At 55.7% G+C, this 25,668-nt stretch overlaps 2 protein-coding genes across 2 annotated transcripts; both read left to right on the plus strand.

Annotated features, from left to right (window-relative positions):
* The first annotated feature begins 850 nt into the window (after window positions 1-850).
* FIZ1 (FLT3 interacting zinc finger 1) lies at window positions 851-5,564 on the plus strand. Its single transcript, XM_057314607.1, is given in 4 exon segments — window positions 851-1,367; window positions 1,971-2,322; window positions 3,307-3,600; window positions 3,602-5,564. Coding segments are annotated over 4 exon segments (1,560 nt in total). The 5' UTR covers window positions 851-1,362; the 3' UTR covers window positions 4,511-5,564.
* Window positions 5,565-12,148: 6,584 nt separating this feature from the next.
* ZNF579 (zinc finger protein 579) lies at window positions 12,149-15,697 on the plus strand. Its single transcript, XM_026488348.4, is given in 3 exon segments — window positions 12,149-12,234; window positions 13,259-14,703; window positions 14,705-15,697. Coding segments are annotated over 2 exon segments (1,686 nt in total). The 5' UTR covers window positions 12,149-12,234; window positions 13,259-13,260; the 3' UTR covers window positions 14,948-15,697.
* The last annotated feature ends 9,971 nt before the right edge of the window (window positions 15,698-25,668 follow it).

Consider the following 25,668-nt stretch of genomic DNA (forward strand, 5'->3'; position numbering starts at 1 on the left):
CAAAGACAGGTACCGCAAGGATGAGGAGCGGGAAAATGGCTGCTTGTTCCCATAATTAACATGGCGCCTGATTGGCTTCAAAGCCCCCTGGAGGGCTGACAAGATGGAACCTCCTCTTTCCTCCTAACTCTACCACAGTCGCCGAACTTCAATTTTTCTTTTATCCTGATGCAACTCTACCAGGAGGAGCCTGAGGCTGCGAGAAGGGAATCTGCCCTGATCCATGTTAATACCCGTCAGGGCAGGCACGGAGGGGAAGAGGCCGCGCGGGAAGCTTGTTGCCCTTAGTCTGTATGGCGCCGGGAGTCACCCTAGGCCCCGCCCCCACCCTGCCCTCAGCAAAGATGGCGCCATCCTGGCTTCTCCAACCTCCAGTGCTAGGGGATGGGACGGGAAACAGGGAGAAGGGCGGGCGGTGGGGAGGGGGAAGCCAAGGGGGCGGGAGAAAGGAGGAGTGTGGGGGTGAAGGGAGTCGAGGCGGAAGTCGAGAGGCCCCCGGGTGGAAGTGACGCTACCCCCGCTGCCCAAAATGTCGGCGCCCAGAGGGAGGTGTAAGTAATTAAAGAGAAAAGCCGACTGACTTTCCCGGCCTCCTGGGGCCGCCCCAGGGCTCCAGAACCCCCGCTCCGAACGAGCGAGGTGGACTCGCCTGGCTGCGGGTCCCGCCTGACCTGCTCCTGCCCCGGGCGCCCCGGGCCGCACCTTTTAGGGACAGGGGGGAGGGGCACAAAAGGCCGGTACTCGGGGCCTCGGTCCCAGAGCCGACTGGGGGGGGAGGGGGCAGCAGCCCTGCAGGAGACTGGGTGGGAAGGAGGCGGGGCTTCGTGGTGTCGGGGGCGGAGCAATCGCGGGGAGGAGCTTCCTGAGTGGGCGTGGCTTAGAATGGAAATGGGCTGGGCTTGAAGGATGGAAGGGACGTACCTGGGGCTGAGTGGAGAAATGGGGCTCACGGAGAAGGTGGGCGCGGCTTAGAGTGGAAAGGAAGTAGTTGGTCTAGGAGTAGGCACGGTGAGGTGATGGGATTGAGGTGTGCAATTTGGCTAGTTGTATTGGAATTAATAAGTCTTCGTAACCTAAGTGCAGTGACTTAGAGGGGTGGGGAGGGACTCCCAGGGGAAGGCTGAGAAAGAGAGGTTGAGGGGAAGGCCTTGCAAAGGACTGCTTCCTTCCAGGCTAGGTTTCAAGGAAAAACTGAGTGGCGTTTTGGAGGCAGACGGAGAAGAGGTGGTGGGACTTAGGGAACTCAGAGGAACTTAGCAAATAGTAGTAATCAGAACAGCTTACCTGTCGAGCCCTTGCTGTGCCCTAAGTAAGCGCGCAGTGTGCATTGCCACAGTCTTGCGTAGTCCTCACCTCCACTCCATGAGGTAGGTACTCCTGTTTTCCCTATTTTGCAGATGGACAGAGTTTCAGTTGGTTTCACTGGAGGTTCCAGGACTGGTTCTGGTCGCCCTGGAAGGTTGACTCAAGTGCACTTAGCCCCAAATCTTTGTCCTCTCATTCCCTAGGAATGTGAATCTTTATCTGAAGATAAATTTCACTCTTGAAGAAGAGTGGGAGGGACTTTCAGAGGGGAAGGGTCTTGTCGAGGAATATAAGAGGCTTCGGGAACAGTGCGGGGACTTTGGGAGGAGTAGGTGGGACCTGATTGAGAGTGGGCGGTGCTTACCAACAGTGGGCGCGGTTTAGAGAGGAGTGGAGAGTACATTGGAAAAGAAGGGGAGAGGCTTAAAAACCGTCCAGTAGGATAGAAACGACCTGGCACTGATTAGGAAGATTGGCAGATGAGTGGGAGAAGGGTTTGTAGGAGAGTGGGAGGGGCTTACAGAGCAGTGGGTGTGGCTTGGAGGGAAGTGGGAAGGGTTTCCAGGGGGCAGGTGGTGGGTGTGTGAATCCAGGGAGCCTGATGGAGAGGGCTCATGGGAAGCTGACTCCACCTACCTGCCCTCCGTGTCTCCTCCCTGCTCCAGAGAGAGCCTCCATTCGCCACTGCCCTCGCACCACGCCATCATGGATGATGCCCCGCTGCCAGTGCCCCCGGTCCCGGCCCCGGCCCCGGCCCCAGCACCTCCCGCTGCTGCTCCCCGGGTCCCATTTCACTGCAGTGAGTGTGGCAAGAGCTTCCGCTACCGCTCGGACCTTCGGCGCCACTTCGCCCGGCACACTGCACTCAAACCCCACGCGTGTCCACGCTGTGGCAAGGGCTTCAAACACAGCTTCAACCTGGCCAACCACCTGCGTTCGCACACCGGCGAGCGGCCCTACCGCTGCTCTGCCTGCCCTAAAGGGTTCCGAGACTCCACCGGCCTGCTGCACCACCAGGTGAGTCCCACAGCTGGACGCAGGCTGGCCTCCATGGGCTGGACACACCCTTGGAGCCGCAGGGCTCCACGCTGGGCAGCAGAGAGCACTGTGTTTTCTCATTTAGCCTTAACAGTTCTCCAGGAAGGCACTACCAGTCGAAAGGACTCGTTGCTCAAAATCTGTCTCTGCTACTCACAAAGGCCAGTCTCTGTAAGGCACGGTCTTGCACGGTACACGGGCCACATTTCAAGTGCCCAAGAGCCACATGTCACTGGTGGCTGCCACATTGGTTAGAGGCAGATATAGAACATTTCCATCATTGCAGAAAGTTCTGTTGGACAGTTCTTGCTCTAGAAGTTGGACACTTACCTTGAAAAGCCACCTCCCACCCCAGGGGGTTCTAAAAGCTCCTGTCACCTTTCCCCAACACCCACTGCTGTAGAGGACATCAGTAGGACATCCGAAAGTTTGCCGGCAATAATTCTAATTTCTAGGAATCGAGTCGTTCTTTAGTGTGATTTTATCCTATCATCACAAGAACCCAGCGAAGGTGGCACATCTTACTGTGCCCATGTTACACAGGAGAAAAGCAGAGCCCCGGAGATGATGTTTACTTGCCCGCTTGTCACAGAGAGTGGAGGGCAGAACTGGGATTCGAACCCAGGCGTGTTAGTGCTCAGAGCCCTAGTACTTGGCCACTCTCCCAGGGAGTCCCAGTCTCCTCTGCGGGCTTGTTGAAAATGAGTAAGAGTTAGTCTGGAAGAATGGGGGGAAGAGCCTTCCAGCCTTCAGGAACAGCACGTGCAAAAGTCCTGAGGATGAAGGGACCGAACGAATGCCAACATGACCCAAATTAGAGAAGACAAGTGAGAGGGTTGAAGCTAGATGGGGCTTTGCAGACGTGGCAGGGAGCTCGGGTCGCATCCTTTTGGGAGTGCAGGAATCTGACCTTCGGGCTAGACCCTCAGCCCTGACACTGTCCTCTCCCTCCTGCCCTCCCAGGTCGTCCACACTGGCGAGAAGCCCTACTGCTGCCTGGTCTGCGAGCTCCGCTTCTCCTCACGCTCAAGCCTGGGCCGCCACCTCAAGCGCCAGCACCGCGGGGTACTCCCGTCCCCTCTGCAATCCGGCCCAGGCCTGCCAGCCCTGAGCGCGCCCTGCTCCGTCTGCTGCAATGTCGGGCCCTGCTCGGTGTGCGGGGGCGCGGGGGCCGGTGGCGGAGAGGGCCCAGAGGGGGCAGGCGCGGGCCCGGGCAGCTGGGGGCTGGCAGAGGCCGCTGCCGCCGCCGCCGCCGCCTCGCTACCCCCCCTTTGCGTGTGGAGCCTGCGCCCGGCGCTTTGACCACGGCCGCGAGCTGGCGGCCCACTGGGCGGCACACACGGATGTGAAGCCCTTCAAGTGCCCGCGCTGCGAGCGCGATTTCAACGCCCCCGCGCTGCTGGAGCGGCACAAGCTGACGCACGACCTGCAGGGCCCGGGCGCGCCCCCTGTGCAGGCCTGGGCCCCGGGGGCCAGCGCTGGGCCAGACCCGGCCGGCGACAGTGGCGGTGCTGCGGAGGCGGGCGACGCCCAACCGGCCTGGGACGGCGGGCTGCTCCTGGGCCGCGCAGGGGGCGGCGTGCCCGAGCTCGGGGGGCTGCTCCCAGAAGGCGGCGGGGAAGCCCCTGCCCCGGCAGCCGCAGCCGAGGCGTCGGAAGACACCCTGTACCAGTGCGACTGCGGGACCTTCTTCGCGTCGGCCGCGGCGCTGGCCAGCCACCTGGAGGCCCACTCGGGCCCCGCCACGTACGGCTGCGGCCACTGCGGGGCCCTGTACGCGGCGCTGGCGGCCCTGGAGGAGCACCGGCGGGCCAGCCACGGCGAGGGCGGTGGAGCCGAGGCAGCCCCCGTGGCCCCTGAGGGGGAGCCCGCGCCTGGGGAGGCCGCGTCCGGCTCCGGCCGGGGCAAGAAGATCTTCGGCTGCTCCGAGTGCGAGAAGCTGTTCCGCTCGCCGCGCGACCTGGAGCGCCATGTGCTGGTGCACACGGGCGAGAAGCCGTTCCCGTGCCTCGAGTGCGGCAAGTTCTTTCGCCACGAGTGCTACCTCAAGCGCCACCGGCTGCTGCATGGCACCGAGAGGCCCTTCCCCTGCCACATCTGCGGCAAGGGCTTCATCACGCTCAGCAACCTCTCGCGGCACCTGAAGCTGCACCGGGGCATGGACTGACCCGCCAGGCCGCGCCTCCGCCCCACCGCCCCTCCCCAGGGGCTGCTCTCCGGGCCCGAGGCCAGTTACCCGGGCCCTGCCGTCAGGGGACCCCGGCTGGAGATAGGGGGCCACCAGACACCCACACAGGCCCCTGAGCTGGGGGCAGCAACTAAACGGAGAGACTCCTCAGCTCCGGGGTCCGGGATATAGGAAGAGACTCCCGAGCTTTGGGGCCCCTGGAATAAATGCTGGGCACCCCCAAATCCACAGGTTTCCCCAAGCTGTGGGGACCTAGCAATGAAAAAATGGGTCTCTACAAGTACTTCTCATCTTGAGGACCCTAGTAATAAAAGATGGGCATCCTTCCCGCAAAGGAAGACTGCCCCTCTCCCCAAGAGCCATCATTCCCAATGACCTTGATCTGGAGAATGGGGGGACAGGCCCCGAATTTCCCTGGATCCCCCCAAATGCTACCCACCAGTCACTGGTGCCCCTTCCCCAAAACATTGGATATAGTCGGATCTGCCTTCCCCCCAACCCCATTTCATTCCTTATGCTGAAGAGGACCAGGGTAGATGCCCCCTGCCCTCACCCCCCCCCCTCCCCAATTAGGTCTCCCTCCCCTACTGCAGAATGGATCCACCCTAATGATCTTCCCCATCCCAAACACTAGAATAGGCTGGTTTGAAATCCCTCCTGCCCAGTAGAATGAACTGAGTCAGATACACACCCCTGTCCACTGGAATGGGCTGGCCCAGGTTGTGGCCTGCACCCCACCCTCCTTAGGCGAATATGGCAGACACTCCTCCCTTCCTGTAGAGTGCGGGCCAGTCCTCATCATTCCCCGTCCTGTGAGCTCATCTGAGTGGGAGGCAGTGGACATTGGGGTTTTCCTCCCGCTCTGCCAGAGCACCTGTCTTTCCATCTCTGTTGGTTTGTCTGTCTATGTGTTCCTCTCAACCCCAAGCGGAAGGGGGGTTTGGCCAAGGGGTTTCCCCCTGTGAGCCTCAACCTTGCCCCTCATCCCACTCCCTAATGTCTCCAGGACCCCAATAAACCTCGTCCTGTCGGTCACTGCGGTCTCATTTTCTGATCCTTGGCTCCAGAGAGGTGGGGGATTTCTCCCACCCTGATTTAGGATGAGCTCCCTAAATAGAGACAGATCTTTCCTCCCTCCTGACAAATGTTGAGTCCCTTAGGTAGTGCACGACCATTAAAATCAGAAGTGGCTTAAGTTTCATCTCAGCGGAACCCTGTCCCTTAAGCACAAGATCCACCTCCAATGGACTGAATGTGCCCCATAGAACCAAACATGCCCTTTAGAAACCATCGATCCCATAAGACATGCCCCTCTAAAAACCAAACTGTCTCCTTAAAGAAAAGTCCTACCCCTCAGAAGAGACCCTATATCTTAGACTCTGCCTCCGGGAGACCAAATGTATACGTTAGACACTGTATTCAACCCCAAGAATAGTATTCACCCATCAGGGAAGGAGTCAGTCATTCCTGTTTTCTCCTAGGCACTAGATTACATTCCTGTCCTGAGTGCTTTTCTGTGCCAGGCACTGTAATCCCCTCTGGGGATCCAAAGAACTCCTCATGGGGCTTATATTTTAGCGTTTGGGCAGTGGGGTGGAGAAAAGTAATCAAAGAAATAGAAGTTATTTCAGGTGGTTCTGAGCATGCTGAAGGAGGGGAGGAAAGATGTTAAGAAAGTGAGTGACTCCGTGACAATGCCATCTCAGTTCAGGTGTCCCGTGGACATCTCTACAGAGACAGCATTTGTTCTGAAACCTGAAGGGTGATGAGAGACCAGCAAGCCTGAGGGGCACAGAGGAGGAAGGGATGAAGGGAAGTCGAGAGGTCAGGTCCTGCCACAGAGCCTGGTGGGCCAAGACAGCCGTTTCACTGTGCTCTCCAGGCAATCAAATGTAAGATTTTCGCGTGGAGGGGTGTGACCACTCTTGCACTTTACAAAGTTCCCTCCAGCTGCTGAATGGAGAAGGAACTGGAGACAGCAGGAGAGGTTTGTAGGAGCCTAAAGCAGAGTGGTGGAGAGAAATGGGTGGATTCAAGATGAATTCTGTAGGTGGAGTGTGAGTGTGTGTGTGTGTGTGTGTGTGTGTGTGTGTAATTGGAAGGGAGGAATCAGGAGGGACAACTGGTTGGGTGGTGGCAATTTGTGTTAAGGCCAGAAAAGGGGAAGAACAAGTTTGGATGGGGGCTTAGGGGGATCAAGAATTCCATCTGGAGCTTTTTAAATTTAAGTTGCTGGGGAGATTGGCATGCACTAGTAGGGCTGAAGATGTGCGTGTCCTGTGATACAGTGATCCCCCTGCTAGGCACGGACCCTAGAGAAACTCCTTCACCTGCACCAGGAGACACATTTAAAACATTCCCAGCAGCAAGCTGTACAGCCTCAAACTCTGAACAACTGATCTGTCATTGCTATGGTCTGAATGTTTGTGTTCCCATCAAAACCTCTGTGTTGAAATCCTAAAGCCCGACGTAACAGGATTTGGAGATGGAGTTTTTGGGAGGTGCCTAAGTCATGAGGGTGAGTCTTCATGCACGAGACCAGTGCCCTCATTTAGAAGGCTCCAGAGAGATCCCTAGCCCTTCCTACCCCGCCAGGACACAGTGAGAAGCACTGGCCATAAACCCAGAAGAGGGCCTTCCCCACAAGACAAGCATGCTGGTGCCTTGATCCTGGACTTCAGTCTCCAGAACTGTGAGCAATAAATTTCTGTTGTTTATAAGCCACCCAGTCTGTGAGATTTTGTTACAGGAGCTGGAATCTGTCAACAATGTAGCAGATAAATAAACGGTGGTGTGTTAGGCTATGGGATACTAGACAGCAGCGAAGTAAAGGATGCAGATACACACAATTACGCGCATGAAGGTTACAAAGAAGCCCAATGCACGAAGCCGAATACACAGAGTATGAATCCATTTACATCATCTTCAAAAGCAAGCAAAACGAAATTCTAATATTGTTTAGGATGTATTGTGAACCATCTAGAAAAGCAAGAAAACCTTCTCCCATAAAACTCAGAACCATGGGGTGGGATGGGTTCAGATTGGAATGGGACTTGTCAAACCTTCTATGGACTCTGGGGCGGCTGCTAACATCCCGTTTCTTAATCGGGTGATCTACTGACAATTATTTGTTAACTGTGTCTGTATAGTGCCCTTTTAGTTTATACGTCTTATATTTCACAAGGAAAAAAAAATAGAGGAGGGAGACATATATCTGGGGGGGGGGGTGAGAAAACAAGATATTTTTGCCATGAGATCCACAGTTGCTCATTGGAAGGCTCCAGGTCAGCTCCTGGGGACGCTCAACCTTAGAGATCCTTCCTCTCCACTATCCTGCCCGGGAACCTGGAACCAGACTCATTCCCTGGGGCAAAAAACAAAAACAAAAAAACCTGTCTTGGAGCAACAGACCCGCCCCCTTGGATTCAGGCACCGCCCCACGGACAAGACCCGCCCACTTCGAGACCTGCTCGGCTGGAGCTCGGAGAGTCTGGAAAAGGGCCAGGGTTGTCATGGAGATGGCCGCAGGCTAGGTATTAATGAATAGGGACCTCTGGGGGCTGAGGCTCCACCCACCTCACCTCCAACCCAATCTTTTCTCTGCTGAGACAATAGCGGCAGGGACTCACCCATTTCCCGCGGGCCTCCCGAGGGCCTGGCGCAGGGCTGGACCTTGTACCTAACGCTTCTCACTGTGGCCCCATTTCATAGATGTGCTAATTGAGGCGCAGAAGGGGTGGGAAGGATTTTACTCTGGGGGCGTTCTCCATCTCTGCAGAGCGCCAATTACTGGGCTGAAGCTGATGAATCCGACGGGTCTGCCTGAGGAGCTGACTCTCGGAGCTGACCATTCGAGCCAGCCACCTGCACGCTCAGCTGAGCTCGGCATGTCCCCATCACCTCAGTTTTCTCCCTCCAGGGCCGTCACCCTCTCTTGAAGCCCCAGCTCACCCCTCCTCACTCATTCCTCATCCACTTTTCTGGGCGCCGCTGGGCGCTGACGGGTGAGCAGTGAAGCAAACTGGCAAAGCCGAACCCTGCCCTCAGGGAATTTATATTCCAGGGGAGGGGAGATAGGCAATCAGTGGGTAACCCACAAGGAGCCTAATGCTTGTTTGCGATATGGACAGGTTGAAAATTAAGGCGGAGTGAGGACTACAGGGTGACGGGAGGGCTGTTTTAGCTTGGGTGGACAAGACAGGTGTCTCTGAGGACGTCTGGAAGAAATGAGGGGAGTAAGGACACTTTATCGAAATTTAGGGGAAGGGCATTCCAGGCGGGGGAACGGCACGTTCAAAGGCCCTGAGTCCACAAAGAGCAAAAAGGGTGGTGTGGCTGAAGCAGAGTGAAGCAGGAGAGAGGTAGCAAACTGTCGAGGGAGGCTCCAGGGGCCAGACCTGTCGAGCCTTACAGGCAGGGGGTGAGGAACACGGGAGGAAAGGATGGGAAGCCACGGGAGGCTGACAGGATGTGATTCTGCGTGTGCGAGACTGGCGGCGCGGCAGGGGCTCTGGAGGCAGGAGAGCCAATGAGGAGGCAGCCGCAGGGGGACTGGCACCCAGGAGTGCAGGCCTGAGCCAATCAGCGCTAGGTCCCGCCCCCTGCCCGGGCGCCTGCAGCCCCGCGGAGGCCCGCACTGCCCAGGCGCCCTCTCTCACCTGGGCCCGCGCCCCGCCTCCTCCCCGCTCCCAGCCTAGGTCTCCTTTGCATCCGGCCGGGCCTCCAAGCGGGTCCCAGAGGAATTTCTCTAAAACACTAATCGGATCATGTGACTCTGCAGCTTAAAACCTTTTTCAATGGCTTCTCAGTGCACTAGGAATGTGTCCAGCATTCAGCCCCTACTAAGAGGTGGGACACAGTGGCTCGTGCAGCTCCCGGCCTCCCTCCACCACACTGCTGCCTTTGCTGTCCCAATCCAAGGCCTGGAGTCTCCCCCAAGACAAGATCTCCCTCCCCACCCTGCAATATGCTCTTCCCTCTGCTTGAAATTTTATTTCCCACCATTCCGTTTCTGAATTTCCCTCCCTCCCGCCCTCCCTCCCTTCCTTCCTTTTTTTGGGGGGGGGGAGGGGGAATGTTAAGCCTTTAAAATATAGATAAGGAAATAACACCCCCCCCAGGTATAGACTCAGAAGAATTGAAAATAACCGTTCAAACGAAAACTTATACACGAACGTTCATAACAGCACTATGCACAACAGCCAAAAGGTAGCAACAACCTGAATATCCGTGAACGAATGAATGGACAAATGTAGTTTACCCGTACAGTGGAGCATTATTCAACCAGCAAAAGGAAACGACGTACTCATACACGCCACAACATAGACGAATCTCGAAAACATGCTAAGTGAAAGAAGCTGGTCATAAGAGATTATGTATCGTATGACTCGACTGATATGAAATGTCCGCAGTTGGCAAAGCCATAGAGCGACAACGTTGATTACTGGTTGCCAGGGGCTGGGAGGAGAAGGAAATGGGGAGCGACAGCTTAATGGAACTAGATTTCTGTTGGGGAAGATGAAAAAGTTCTGAAACCAGATGGTGGGATGGTCGCGTGACATGGAGAATGTACTTAATGCCACTATTAATGCCACCCAGACACCCAACACCCATAGACTGTCTATCAGCTTTGATGAAACATTAGAGGTATACCTCACTCTCCACGGGCCCCTCTGGGATGTGATTGCTTCTCCCTGCTACAACGTAATCCTACCACGAATTTGGTGCTTATTGTTTCCATGGATATTTTTGGACTTTCACTCCTATGTATACATCCTTTAAAAAATAGTATTATTGACCAGGTGCTTTTAAAAGTCATGCTCTTCGCCACTGTCATTTCTCCCATCTCTTTGTGAATTGCAAACACTCACTGAGACTCACTAGCTTTGAAATGTTGTGGTACCTCGCTTTACTGCTCTTTAAAATGGGAGAATAATGCGACCCAGCCCATAAGGTAAGGAGAAACAAATGGGTCTGTATTTGTAAAGCACTTACAAGACTAAGCTAATCCTTATTTTCATTTGATTTATTTTTATTGCTCCCCCCTTTTTATTTCTTGTTCCTTTACTTTTTTGAGTATGGAGCACATTCACATGGTTTCAAATTCAAGAAGTACAGAAGGATAGAGTGCCGCGAGTTTCAGTTCTGGGACTTAGACAATGTTGCCAGTTTCCTCTCTCTTCTTCCAGACACAACCCACTGATAAGCACAGATAGTTAGAACAGGTTGCAGGCTGTTTTCCACCTTCCTTTCTGCCCCCCCTCCCCTTCATGTGTTATCACTTGGAGCCTATCCATATTTTTACACAGCAAATTTCTTCATCCTTTTTTTTTTTTTTTTTGGACACACAGCATTCCACTGGGCAGATCAATTATGACGCCGCTCGAATCCCACAAGGATGGGCATTTAGCTCATTTCCAGTCTTTTGCAGCGGTATGCAATACTGCACTGGTTCACCTGGGACGATGTCGTTTCGCATGTTTCTGAACAGATCTATCTGACAGATATGTTCCTGGAATTGCTCACGTGTTAAGGCTGTTCCAAATTTCACTCACCCCAGCCATGTACGGAAAGGTCCTATTTCCCACACTCTTTCCAACAATGTTCCGCGTATTCCCCCTTAAAAGGCGACAGGCTGCAGGCGTTCCTCCTGCTGCAACCCCCCTGCGCCAAGCATCGGGCATTTGACATGCGTTGAGGTGCATTTCTCTCTCGTTTCCCTTAGCTCATCCTTTTCATCCCCAACCCTTGGCTTTCATCCTGCAGGTTTCAGCTGAAACACGGTTACCTCCCGAAAGACCTTGAGGATTGCTCTCACCCCAGTGGGAGAGGAGCTCAGGGCCTCCTCTGTTCTCTGTCTTCCCACCAAATCCTCTTTCCCGCATGACAGTACATTTTCCAGGAAGGCGATTGGATCTGTGTCTGACTGCCTCCTCCGTCTGACAGTGAGCTTCCTGCAGACAGGGTCCAATGGCCTCTGCCTGCCACCGTAGCTCCAGCACCAAGGACAGAGCTAGCCCACAGTAGGTGCTCAGTAAATACTCTGGCTTAAGATCCAGGGACTATATGCAGCAAAATATATGCAGAAGGACTCGGGAGCACAAGATGCTCAGTCCATGCTGGTCTCTTAGGAGCGAATGCATATCCACAGGGCTCGTTACCGAGGTGGCCACTGGGGCCAGGAGAAGGGGCAGTCGCTTGCTCAGGCAGCCAAGTGAAGGTGGGAGTGGGGTTCTAGTCCTGAGCGCCTCTACTTTGCCTGAGGCCTCTGCCACTGCCTCATTCACCTCCCTCCCCTGGCTCCCCCTCGCCCAACACAGTGCCTGGCACAGACAGGACCTGATAAATGTGTATTTGTTGAAGGAATGAATGAATATGTGTGTCTGCTGGGGTGGGGAGGGGAGGATAGCTGCATCCAGCCTCCCAGGCCCCCAGCCCCCTCCCCGTGCTGGACCCAGGAATCCAAGCCGCCCGCCCTCCCCGCCCCCTGGGTCCCCTCGTCCTCCCGTTTCCGGCCTTCCAGCCAGTCTTTCCTCTTTTGGGCTCAGTCGAGAGGCCGGGTTTCCGGGGGGAAGGCTTAGGCGGTGACACCGAGCCCAGCCTCCTCCACCCCCCACCACGCTCGGGCCCTCCCTCCCTCCCCGCCACCACCGTCCGCGTTTGGCCGGCCGCGGGGAAGGAAGAAAGGAGCGAAGGAGGCGGAGGTAAGAACCAGGCGCCCAGCGATCAGGGCCGAGCCCCAGGACCAGGGTTCGGAATTCCCCGAGGCCTCCACCCGCAGTCCCAATTCTGCTGATCACGCCTGCGGGGAACCGCAGGCTGGGCCCGGTGGGGAGCTCGCCCCCCATGGGGACCTAGGGCTCCGGACCCCAGCAGCCTTGGTGGGGGGCAGGCGTCCAGGGGCTGGGCCCTCAGCAGCCTTCTCCCTGGAGAATTCGGGCAGCTGAGCCCTCAGCCCCTCCTCTCCCTTGTCTTAGGAGCCCAGCCCCCTCCCCCAATCCTCTCTGCCACTGGGACCCAGGGATCCATAACCCCCACCTACAGGAGTGGATTCCAGTCACCTCCCAAACCTGGGGTCCCAAGCCCCAGCTCCCACCTCTCTCAGTCCCAGGAGTCCAGAGCCCCAGGCTCCCCCCTGCCCAAGAGTCTGAGCCCTCCTACCCCTGGCCTCTCCCAGACCCTGGTCTGGGCACCCACACTGCATTTCCGGGGCCTCCCAATGTTGAATTCCACCCCCTCCACTGGGGCACCACAAGCTGGATCCCAGCCCCTCCCAAAATGCTCCAGCGGGGCCCTGGAGAAAAATCACTTGGCTGTTTCCCTGTCTCCTCTTCTGTCTGTATCTCTGGCTTGTGCTCTCTCTCTGTCTCTCTGTCTCTCCCTGCCTCCATCCTTCTGTGGTTCTTCTGATCTCTGTGTTTGCACCATCTCTCCCAAAATCTCTTTGTTTTCTCTCTATCTCTGTCTCTGCTGGGAGTCCCCATCTCTCTCTCCTGCTGTCTCCCACCGTCCTGTCTTTACCACTTCTGCTCTCTGTCTATCCCTGGGTCTCTGCCTCTGCTCTTTCTGTCTTGCTGGCTCTCTCCTCTGCCTGGCTAAACAACTGACCGGCACTGAATCTCCATCTCTCTCTGTCTCTGCTGCTCTGCCTCACCCCACACATCTCCCTTTATCTGACCCACTCCATGCCCCCCCCCATGTCTCCTTGTCTCCCCTTTCTCCTTACAGGCATGGATCCGCAGCCCCCTCCACCCGCCCAGGGCAGCCCACCCCACCGTGGCCGGGGCCGGGGCCGTGGCCGAGGCCGTGGTAGAGGCCGGGGCCGTGGCAGGGGGGGCGCTGGAGCCCCTCGGGCGCCCCTGCCCTGCCCGACCTGTGGCCGCCTCTTCCGCTTCCCCTACTACCTCTCCCGGCACCGGCTGAGCCACTCAGGGCTCCGACCCCACGCCTGCCCCCTGTGCCCCAAGGCCTTCCGCCGGCCAGCCCACCTCTCCCGCCACCTGCGTGGCCACGGGCCCCAACCCCCGCTGCGCTGCGCGGCCTGCCCCCGCACCTTCCCGGAGCCCGCCCAGCTCCGGCGTCACCTGGCCCAGGAGCACGCAGGCGGCGAGGTCGAGCTGGCCATCGAGAGGGCGGCCAAGGAGGCAGCCGAGTCCAGCTGGGGCTCCCAGGACGCCGGTACGGAGCAGCCCACCACCGCGGCGGCGGGGGCCGCGGAGGAGGAGGCCGCGTGGCCCGAGACATGGCCGGCGGGGGAGCCGGCCACGCTAGCGGCCCCCACGAGCGCCGAACCCCGGGAGTCGGAGGAGGAAGAGGCCGAGGCCGGGGCGGCGGAGCTGAGGGCCGAGTTGGCACTGGCAGCCGGGCGGCAGGAGGAGAAGCAGGTCCTGCTCCAGGCCGACTGGACGCTGCTGTGCCTCCGCTGTCGCGAAGCCTTCGCCACCAAGGGCGAGCTCAAAGCGCACCCGTGTCTGCGCCCCGAGGGTGAGCAGGAGGGTGAAGGGGGCCCCCCGCCCCGTCCCAAGCGCCACCAGTGCTCCATCTGCCTCAAGGCCTTCGCCAGGCCGTGGTCACTGTCCCGCCACCGGCTGGTCCACTCCACTGACCGCCCTTTCGTGTGCCCAGACTGCGGCCTGGCCTTCCGCCTCGCCTCCTACCTCCGCCAGCACCGGCGTGTCCATGGTGCGCTCAGCCTCCTGGCCCCACTGCCCCCGGCGGGCAAGAAGGACGACAAGGCCTCGGGTGGACGGAACTCAGGGAAGGGGCCCGAGGGGGGCGAAGGGGCAGAGTGCGGGAGTGCCTCGGAGGGGGGAGAAGGCGGGCAGAACGGAGGAGATGCCACCCCGGCCCGGCCCCCCGCGGGGGAGCCCCGCTTCTGGTGCCCCGAGTGTGGCAAAGGTTTCCGGCGCCGCGCGCACCTGCGGCAGCACGGGGTGACCCACTCCGGGGCGCGCCCCTTCCAGTGCGTGCGCTGCCAGAGGGAGTTCAAGCGGCTGGCGGACCTGGCCCGCCACGCGCAGGTCCACGCAGGGGGCCCGGCCCCGCACCCGTGCCCGCGCTGCCCGCGCCGCTTCTCGCGCGCCTACAGCCTCCTGCGCCACCAGCGCTGCCACCGGGCTGAGCTGGAGAGAGCCGCCGCACTGCAGGCGCTCCAGGCCCAGGCCCCGCCGTCGCCCCCCGCCGCCCCCGCCGCCCCCGCCAGCCGGGCAGGAGGAGGAAGGGCTCCCGCTGCCCATTGCACACATCAAGGAAGAGCCACCCTCCCCGGGGACCCCACCCCAGTCGCCGCCGCCGGCTCCCCCTGTCTTCCTCAGCGCCTCCTGTTTCGACAGCCAAGACCATTCAGCCTTCGAGATGGAGGAAGAAGAGATTGACAGCAAGGCCCACCTGCGTGGATTGGGAGGCCTGGCCTCCTGACCTTCACATCTACTCTTGGCCCCTCCATTTGGTTCCCGGTTTGCAATATGGAGGAGGGAAGTCGAAGGAGAGGCGCCTCCTGTCTACCCACCCTTCCCCTTCCAGCCCTCAACACTAAGGGGGGGGGGGGCCTGGACCGCCCCTCCCTTCCCACCGCCCACCCCCAGGACCCGTGATGCTGGCTAGGAACTGCTTGCCCCAACAGGCCTCCGAAGGCAGGACGACTTGGAAAAGGAGGCGGAGAATATTGGCCAGAGAGTTGGAGACTGGGGGGATCCCCTGCCTGGCTGTCTCCCATCATTCACACTGGACACCATCACCTCTTTGGAACTGCCAGACCCTGGGGGTCCCCAGTGAGCAAAGGTCCATCCCTGTCCTTTTGTCTGTCTGTGAATAAATGTGAGTTTGTGAAACAGAAGAGAGTGAGGCTGTCTGTGGGGGCTGCCAGAGGGGGTCTAGGGTAAGCTGGATTCGTCCAACAGGCTCTGAGCTTGCATTCCAAGCAGGAAGGATCCAGATCCCCACATCAGGGAATGGGAGGGAAGTGCTCAGCCAGCAAGAAACTCATGAGAAGAATCGGGAGTGTGACAACACTGGTTACCATCTGTCCAGGCAACTTTGGGGAGCCCCACGGCCCCCCTGTGCAATCTGGCATGCATTCTTTCAGCAAACATTTGCGAGGCACAGCACTGGGCCCTGGGGATGCTGGAGAGGAGAAAGCCACTACCCCCCTATGAGGGGCTGGAATTCTAGACCCGCACTGCCCAATGCAGTTCAGCCACTAGCCACGTGTGGCTGCCTCCATTCGGATTTAGAATGAGTAAATTGATTTAAAATAAAATAATTAAAAACATTCAGTTCCTCAGTCACACAGTTTCTAGGGTTCAATAGCCCCATGTGGCTGGCGGCTACCCTGTCGGACGGCATGGATCTAGAACATTCCATCACTGCAAGAAATTCTCTTGGACGGGGCTGCCCTGGGTAATAAACTGATCGGCGGTAGAGCGCCAGGTACTAATAAGGGCTACTGGGAACACTGCATGGCTGGGAGGGAGGGCCCTCTGGTGACCTTTAACCTGAATGAAGAACCCGGTGGAGGGAAGAGCAGGGACAAAGGCCATGAGGTGGGTTGGTGCTACATGTTTGAGAAACCACAAGAAATTGGGGGTGGGTGGAAAGTGTCATTTTCTGGAAACCTTCTAATGGTTTTTTCTTCACCCATCTATGTGGGTCTTAAGGAGTCGAGAGGGAAAGATGTCTCAAGCCATCCTCCTTAAACCCCTTCTCTTTCCTTCTATTGACGTCCTGCCTTCCCCCAGCACCTTCAATGACTCTTTCCTATACAAATAACGACGTCGACCACTTAGGTATCTTCACGCCTGTAAGGCCAGGAAAAGAGGGGTGAGGTCATCCCAGTTTTCCAGGGCAACAAACAGAGGCTTTAGGAGGGAGGCTCACTCCCTAGTGTGATGAAAACACCAGGCAGGGGCAGGGGTGGAGGGAGGGAAGCCAGGAACGTGGAGGTTGAGGGTCTAGGAAGGGAGATAACTACCCAGAGCTTTGCAGAATTCTCCCTGTCAAAGATTCAACACACCCAGGCCAAGCCCTTGGCACAGCGCCTGGCACGTAGTAGGCATTCAATCCATGTAAGCCTGTGATTATCGATGCATCGCACCCAGGGCTGGATGTGGGGGATGGAGTGACAAGTGAGACCACCTGGGCACCAGCCCTTGTGGCGCTTACAGACCAGCAGAGGACGTGGACAATAATCAAATATTGGCATAAATAATTAGGGTTTCCAAGTGAGACCAGTTCTCCAACTAAGTAGATCCCGTAACAGCCTCAGGTGTGGGGAGCTGGGGTGTGCTTTCATGATGTCAAAGCCACCTCCCTCCTCAGGAATCTTCAGTGGCTCCCTGTTACTATATCCAAACATGGGCTACTTCCCATGGCCAGATGCCTTTTCAGCACAATCTCACTGATCAAACTCATTGAGGGAGGGAATTATGTGGCCCAATTTACAGATGGAGCAAACAGGCTTAAAGCTACCTCGTTTGTCCTACTTGAAAATCACCACCACGAATGGAGCTCTTTGTATTCAACAGGCAGTTGCTGTGGTTGCTTTGTTATGATTATTTTCCCAGGCTGGTGTATATCTGATCTCAGGGAAGCCTCACCACCCCACTGGGGTTAGGAAACATTCTCCCCACTTTCTAGGGCCAAGACAGCACTCAGAGAGGAAGGCCCTTGTCCAAAATCTCATGGCTAGGAATTGGCGACATGGAATTTGAACCCAGGCTGGACCAACTCCACCCCCCCCCCACAACCATAGCCAGGCCGATCTAACACGTAGGATTACCCCCCTCCGTACCAGCATCCCGGGTCGCCAAGCCCCAAGGCATCACGTCCCACCCCTCCTCTGCTTTGCCCACCCCCTGCCCCCTCCCCGCGGGCTTACTCTGCCTTGGGGAGCCCCTGCATCCGGAGAGAAAATACCCTAGAACAAAACACAGAACTTAGGGTGAGAAAAGGTCCCTAAGAATGGAGCCCAGTTCTCCTGTCTTGCAGACGAGAAGACTGAGCCCGAGACACGTGGGACAGACATGAGACATGATACAAAGGGTCGCTATCATTGTGAAGCAACAGTGCCGCTGTTCGTGAATCAAACCATGTCGCCTGTCCTGCCCTGTGCTGAGCATTTTATATGTATGACCTCAACCACCTGCTCGGAATCATACAAAACACATTTCTTGAGTACTTAGCCAACGGCTCTTTCTAAAGGGATCCCCGATCAGCTCACCATCTCTTCACAGCAAGATCAGTAGGTAGGTACCCTCACCGCCTCCCTTTGTTTCTCTTAAACAGCTTAAGACATCATTTGCATACCACAGAATTCACTCGTTTTAAAGGCACTCAGTGCCTTTTAGTGACTTTATAGGATCGTGCAACTATCACTCAAAGCAAATGTTAGGACACGTCCACCCAAAGATCTCCTGTGCCCACTAAGAGTCACTTCCCATCCGCACCCCCAGCTCCAGGCAACCGCTGATGTACTTTCTGTCTTGACAGATTTGGGTCTTCTGGATAGTTCCTATAAATGCGTCGTACATATGTCGCCTTCGTGTCTGGCTTCCTTCACGCCACACGCTGTCTTCAAGGCTCATCCACGTGGTCAAGTTTCAGGAGCACTTCTTCCCTTTCTATGGCTAACACTCCGCTGGACGGACAGACTGCAGTTCGTTTGCCCGTTCACGCTGGTGCACGTCTGGGCTGGGTCCGCGCTTCGGCTGTTGTCAATGGCGCTGCTGTGAACTCGCTTGCGGACCTAGATTTTATTCTCTTGGGCACATTCTCAGGAGCAGAATTGTTAGGCTGTGTGAGAAGCTCATGATACGCTTTTTAAGAAACTGCCAGACTGTTTCCCAAAGTGGCTGCACCATTTACAGTCCCATCAGCGATATGTGAGGCTGAGGGTTCCCCACGGGGGCTCCATTTTTGAAAGAAGGAAGCTCACGCAGTAGGTCTCCCGGCTGGTACGTAGCAGATCTGGGTATGTCTCCAGGCATTGTGATTCCAAAGCCTGTGCTCTTAGCCCTTATACAAAGATTCATTCTTACCCTGTTACTCGTTCGTTCATTCGTTCGTTCATTCATTCATTCATTCGTTCATTCATCCTAAAACTATGGAGCCCTTGGCTATGTGCATAGCACTATGCTGGATGTGGGGGAAACATCAGAAGACAAACAGACCAGGTTACACTTTGGCAGCAGACACAGATGGACAAATGCCCTCGGGACACTGATTCCACAAGTAGGTATGGAGCCTCCCTATGTGCTGGGCGCTGTCGTAGGCGCCGATCAGCCGCTGGTTAATGAAACGGACACAAATCCCTGCCCTGTGGGGTTTCCACTCTACCGGCAGGAGACAGATACTTGACCAGTAAGCAGGTAAACTCTATAAAACACCATAGCAGGGGATGTGCGCACGGGGACGCGTCCCAGGGGAGGGCACAGCTGATGCAAAGGCTGTAGGCTGGACCGTGACTGGTGTGTTCAGGAAGCACAGAGGCCACTGGGAGGGAGAGAGGAGGAGGCGGGAGAGAGGAGGAGGGAGGAGGGAGAGGGCATGGGGAGAATATGGGAGTCCAGAGCCCGGAGGGACTCGCAAGGACTCTGAGTTCTATTCCACGTGAGATGGGAAGAGAGCCTCGGAGGGAATCATGACGAGGCTGGCAAGATGTGACTTCCCTTTTCCTTTTAACATTTGAAAAAAATTTTTTTTTAAATTTGATTTACTTATTTGAGAGAGAAGGAGAGTGAGAGCACCAGCGGGGAGAGGGGCAGGGGGCGAAGCAGACTCCCCGCTGAGCAGGACCCTGAGACCACGACCTGAGCTGTAGGCAGACACTTAACCCACTAAGCCACCCAGGCGCCCCGACAAAAATTTTTAAAGCAAACTGTACACCCAGCATGGGGCTCAAATTCGGGACCCGGAGACCAGGAGTCGTACACCCCACCAGCCGGGCCAGCCGGGCACCCCAAGATTTGAAAATTTTAAAACTCAAAGCAAATGGAAAGAATTAGACACTAAATGCGTATCCTCAGCCCCTAGAGTCTACAGTGAGTGTTCTGCTGTTTCATAATGAATCTGTGTATCTGTCTTCCATTTACCCTATCCATCAGCCTATCCACCACTCATCTTTTAAAATTTTAATAAACTTTCTTTTGAGCAGTTTTACATTCACAGAAAGGTTGAGTGGAAATTGCAGACAGTTCCCGTATATCTATCTTTAAAAAAATCCGTTTCAAAGCAATTTGCAAATATTAGGTCACATCACCCCTCAACACTTCAGCATGCATCTCATAACAAGATATCAAATATTTATTTAAGCTCCTTGTCCTTGGTAAAATTTAAATACGGTGAAATGCATACGTTGTACGTGTGATCAGCTGATACACTGAGAACTGCATACTCCTGAACAGCATGGATTCCCTCCGGCTTCTGTCTGGAGACTCGGTTGGTGGGGAGTGGGGCAAAAGTCCTCTTAAGCCCACCTGGTTTGCTTTTTAAATAACCTTTTAACCTTTTATTTTTGGACTACTTTTAGGTTGACGGAGAAGGTGCAGTGATAGCACGGAGAGTTCCCGGGCGCCCTGAGCCAGGTTTCCCTCCTGTTATCATGCGACCTGAGTCCATCTGTCAAAACCAAGGAACCAACACTGTGAAAGGCTATCAACCAGGGTTAGCTCATTTTCCCTTGATGCCCCTTTTCCGGTCCAAGATCCCACCCAGGGTACTGCGTGGCCTGGGTCGTGCCTCCCCAGTCTCCTCTGGTCTGTGGTCCTATCTCAAACTTGCCTTGGGTTTTGATGACCTTGACAGTTTTGAGAAGTCGCGGGGAGAAATCCCAAAGCCAGTGAAGTGCCTTTTTCAGCACATCCTCTGGGGGGCAGGGGGGGCCACACTATCCACGTGACTCACCGCTGAGGATGCCACCCTGCCACCTGGCAGACCACGACCCCTCCCCCTCTCCATTCCGCACACAAGTCACTGAGCGAGGCCACATGGAAGGGAGGGGGAAGCATCCAGATACAATTTTGAAGATTTTTCTGTCCCTTCTCCTTCCCCGTTTGTTCTCTTATTCAGTGGTTTATCTGTATGGACTCGCGATGTTTCTTTTGTACTTTGGGCGATAGTCCCATACGATGCTATTGATCTCGTGCAAAGGTGTCTTACAGCCCCCTGCATTCTTGACTTCATTGAAGCCCACCTGTTTTAGTGCCAGGTGCCATCAAGACAGAAGAGTGCTAATGGAGAAGCAAGGCCTTCTGGCTGCCGCTGTGACTTCAGTGGGGTGGTCCCGGAGGGCTTCCGGGAAGGAGTAATTTGGGGCTTGATCCAAATGAACTAGGGAACTGGGCGTGTGAATCGGGAGCTGGGACACCCTCCCTTTGCAGAGGGGCTGGGAGGCTCCAAGGGGACAGCCACCCGCCCACAGACATCCAGCGACGTGGAGCTACGCCTCCCTCCGGGCACCAGGCCCACGGTGGGCGGTTTCCACTGCCTGCTCCTGGCCTCCCGGGGGGCGGGCTGGAATTCAGCCTCAGAGGCCAAGCCCCGGCGCCTCCTGGGCCCCTTATCTCGCCACGCCCAGCACTGTGCCAGGCACCCACCCGCGCCGCATAAATATTTGCTGCCACTCACCCAGCGGCTTGAGCCCCAGCCGCCCTCCTTTCCCACCGCCGGGCTTTGCCCGCGATCTGTCCTCCACCCGAATCGCTCTTTGTCTCAGGGCGGGGGGAGGGGGGCGGGCATTGCCGGCATCACACGTGGAGCCAGGGAGAGGGAAGTGACCCGCCCAAGGTCACTGGGACAGGGGGGCCAGAGACAGAAAGAGAGTCCTTCCAGACTGGCCACCTGCAGGCTTCTAATATCAGGATAATAATTGTAGCCACTCTTCACCGTCACGCCCCTTCTCGGGGCGCAGGCCACGCGCATCGCATTCGGCTGGTTCCCAGCTGCCTCCTCTCACAGCCTGGGATGCACAATTCCTCTGCCTGGAATGAGTCCCCTGTCTGCCCCTTCCAGCCTCCTCTACAAGGCCCTCCCTACCCCACCCCGCCTCTATTAACCCCCTGTTGTAGGCAGAATTCTCAGCTGGATCCCAAGGCTCCGGCTCCCCTGGTGCCCGTCCAGGAGCCACGGGGAGAGGACTTTGCACACGGCACTAGGATTCCAAATGCACACGGCACTAGGATTCCGAGCTGGACAACACAGATGGAGTGAGGGGGCATCACACTAAGTGAAGTAAGCCAGACAGAGAAGGTTGAATGCCATATGATTTCACTCATATGCGGAATGTAAAAAACACACCACACAGAACAGAAACAGACTCATAAAGACAGAGAAGGAACTGGTGGTTGCCAGAGGGGAAAGGGGTGGACGGATGGGAAAACAGAAGGGATTAAGAGGTACAAACTTCCAGTTGTAAGAAAAAAGTCACAGAGATGAGGGGCGCCTGGGTGGCTCAGTGTGTTAAGTGGCCAACTCCTGATTTCAGCTCAGGTCCTGATCTCAGGGTCGTGGGACAGAGCAGTCACCACAGAGCCTGCTTAAGATTCTCTCTCCCTCCCCCTCTCTTCCTCCCCCTGCTCACATGTGCATGCACTCCCTCCTCTCTCTCAAATAAGTCTTTAAAAGAGAAAGTCACAGAGATGAAAAAGTACAGCATGAGAAATAATATTCAATAATATCGTAATAGTGTTGTATGGTGGCAGGTGGTGACTACACTTCTCACAGTGAGCGTTGTGAAATGTGTAGAATTGTCGAATCACTATGTTGTGCACCTGAGACAAATATAATATTTTATGTCAATTATATTTCAATACAAATTTTTTTTTAAAGATTCCAAATCAGTTGATCTAAGCTAGGGAGGTGACCTTTGGTGGGCCTGGCCTAATCAGGAGACTCCCTAAAACAAACAGGGCTCTTTCTGGAGAAAGATTCAAAGCTTGAGGGGGATTCAACAAGAGGGAGATTCTCTGTTCCTGGCTTTGAAGGACGAGTGGATTCTGCCCAAGAAGCAGCCAGGAAATGGGGATCTCTCAGTCTTCCCGAAGCACAGAACCCCATCATTCATGCCTAGGCTTCTGACTCACAGCAACTGTGAGCTAATAAGGGGGTGCTCGTCTAAGCTGCTACATTTGTGGTCATTTGTTACGCCACAGACAACACCTGCAGTCTGCCACCTGTTTCGTTTCCTTCACGGTGCTGGCCGTCAAAAGTAAGTCGGTTTCTTCCATTGTTTGCAGGAGGTCCACCCACCTGTATCAGCTTGCTGGTGCTGCAGCGAAGTGTCACACGCCAGGGGGCTCGGAGCCACAGGAACCCACCACTCACAGTTCTGGAGGGAAGCAGTGGAAGATCGCAGGGCCATGCTCCCTCTGAAACCCCCAGGGGAAGCCTTCCTTGCCTCTGCCGAGCTTCCGGTGGTTTGCCCGCCGTCTTCTGCCTGTAGAGGAATCACTTTCTTCTCCACCCTCGTCTTCGCACACCGGTGTTCTCACCTGGCCGTCTTTCCATCATTCCTGTGGGAGAATCGTGCAGGAACCCACCTTCGTTCAATCCCACCTCCTCTTAACTAACGTCATGTGCAGTGACACTATTTCCAAAAAGGTCACATCCCGAGGGGGTTCTGTGTATCTATTTTGGTGGGGGCACCATTTACCCTCTAGCACAGTCTCTATCCACAGGTGCAGTCTGCTGGGGCGCAAATCGTGGCTCGGTTTCACCGGGTTCCTAGAGCCTCGATATTGCCTGGCACAATGTAGACAAAATTATTTTGCTTTTGATAAATCATCTGATGAATTATGTCTCGGAGCCTCTTTCCACGTCTTTCAGGTGAGGATAGAGCCACTGTCCTCACTGTTTTCTTCTCATTTGCTAATTTGTTTGGTTTACAAACTGGCCGCCGACCACCCCTCACTAGAACAGAAAGGTGCCCGTGAGGCTCATCCGTGTCCCCAGCGCCCAGCACAGTGCCCGACACACCGCAGATTCACAGCAAATTACCTCCAACAAATAAATGAGGGTACAATGCACCCCGCCCCCACTTTACAGAGGAGGAAACCGAGGCTTACTTAGAAAGGTGAAATGAGCGGCTCAGGGTCATGGTCACTGTGTCCGCTTTCTGATCACCTGCCAAGGCTTCCCGCTGAACCGTAACAGGCGCCAGACGCGGTCCAGGTGATGCAGTCGGAAGGGGTCACCCGGACAGAGAGGAGACAGATGGACAAAGGGAAGGTAGCTGGCACATCTGGATTGCCTTCTGTGGAAAATCTCTCAGGGACGAATACACCCAGAAGGGGAATCCTCGGTGGGGAAGGGGGGGTCCCCGCTTTCACACAGGTCTCCCTTCTCGCTCACCAGGAGCCTGCGCCCGCCTACACGCCCTCCAGCAAAGCCCGAGCACCCTATTTCCCCACCTGCTCAACCACTTCCTAACTTCTGCCCTGCCAATGGAACCCGCACTCAATGGGGTGCCCCTGGGGCAAGCCTGCCCTGGATGCAGGCAACGAGGAGGGGACGGGCCACCAAGGAAATAAGAATGAGAAGAAAACCAAACGAAACCTTTGGCCCACTTTTCACTGATGTCACGCACTGGCGATCGGAACCAATGTCAGTGACACACACCCTTCCCTGATTAATAAAACAAGACGAAATCAGAGAGGGACACAAACCATGAGAGGCTTTTAACTCCAGGAAACAAACTGAGGGCTGCTGGGGGGGGGGGATGGGGTGACTGGGTGACGGGCATTAAGGAGGGCACGTGACGTGATGAGCACGGGGTGTTGTATACAACTGATGAATCACTGAACTCTACCTGTGAAACCAATCATACACTATATGTTAATTAATTGAATTTAAATTAAAAAATACATTAAAAAAAAAAAAGAAAGCCCTCCTTGCAAAACAGCTTTATTGGTCTAAGTTGCGAGCATTTGCTGCAAATGTTACCACGGAATTGTAAATACGTAGTATGCATACACACGTATATTAAGCATATACATATTTGTATGACTACACATGGACATTTGTGTGTACACACACACACACACGCACGCCTATATATTCATGTACGTAATTAGCACGATTCATCACTTGGCTCCCCCGTCCTTTCGTGAAGCACTCTGTTGCACGCGGAAGTCAATGCAGAGAACCCCAGTTTGCAGCTGGCCTTGCCGCGGGCAGACGCCGTGCGTTTTGAGGGTACGTTCTCGAGGGTCAGACCGTCCGAGCTCACGTCGGAGGCCACCCGCGCCCTCGGCAGCAGTGCAGCTCCACGGCCCTGCCGCGTTTAAAACGGTGGTTTCGAAGTAGACGTAGACAGCGCGGTGATTCTAAAGACAGAGACGCAGAACTGGAGACACCGGGGTGCTGACCTTGCTGCCACCCATGGAGTTCGTGTCTGCGGATCGAGTCAGAAACGGAGAAGCAGAGTCCGCCGTGCAACATAACAGCTTTTACTGAAGTGCGGGTTTGAGCTCCCGCCTGAACTCTTTGCTGCCTTGGAACCAACAGCTCTAACATTGGGATCTGTTCAATTTCTGATTGTTTGTAAACTAAACAAAAAAAAAAAAATCAAGAAAAGAAAGACAAGTGATGGCTCCTAAAAATCGTTTTGTTATGTGAGAGACACCCAGTGATCGAGCCCCTTAGTGTTCACGCAATTAAGTGAAAATCTCGCACGCACACGAAACCTGCACAGGGATGTTTACGGCCGTGCGATCACACTGATCCTTGGAAGCAACCGCGATGGGCTTCGGGAGGTGAGGGGACCCACAGGGTCCATCCGGACGGTGGAGAATCATTTGGTGCTGAAAAGAAATGAGCTAACGGGTCGTGAAAAGGCGAGGCGGAGCCTTATGTGCACGTCACTAAGGGAAGCAGCCCGTCTGAAAAGGCTCCAACGGTAGGACGTTCTGGAAGAGGTAAAGCTATGGACGCAGTAACGCGGTGAGTGGCTGCCAGGGGTTAGGGGCACACAGACGAAGAGGGGCGCACGGAGGATTCCTAGGGCGCTGAAGCCACCCCGTGCGATGCTCTAATGGAGGACACACGTCATACATCCGTCCAAGCCTGTGCAATGGGCAACGCCCAGAGCGAACCCTCACGTCAACTACAGACTTTCCGTGATTGAGGAGTCAATGTGGGTCATCAAC

Source organism: Ursus arctos, unplaced genomic scaffold, assembly GCF_023065955.2.
Source record: "Ursus arctos isolate Adak ecotype North America unplaced genomic scaffold, UrsArc2.0 scaffold_19, whole genome shotgun sequence".
Classification (NCBI taxonomy): Eukaryota; Metazoa; Chordata; class Mammalia; order Carnivora; family Ursidae; genus Ursus; species Ursus arctos.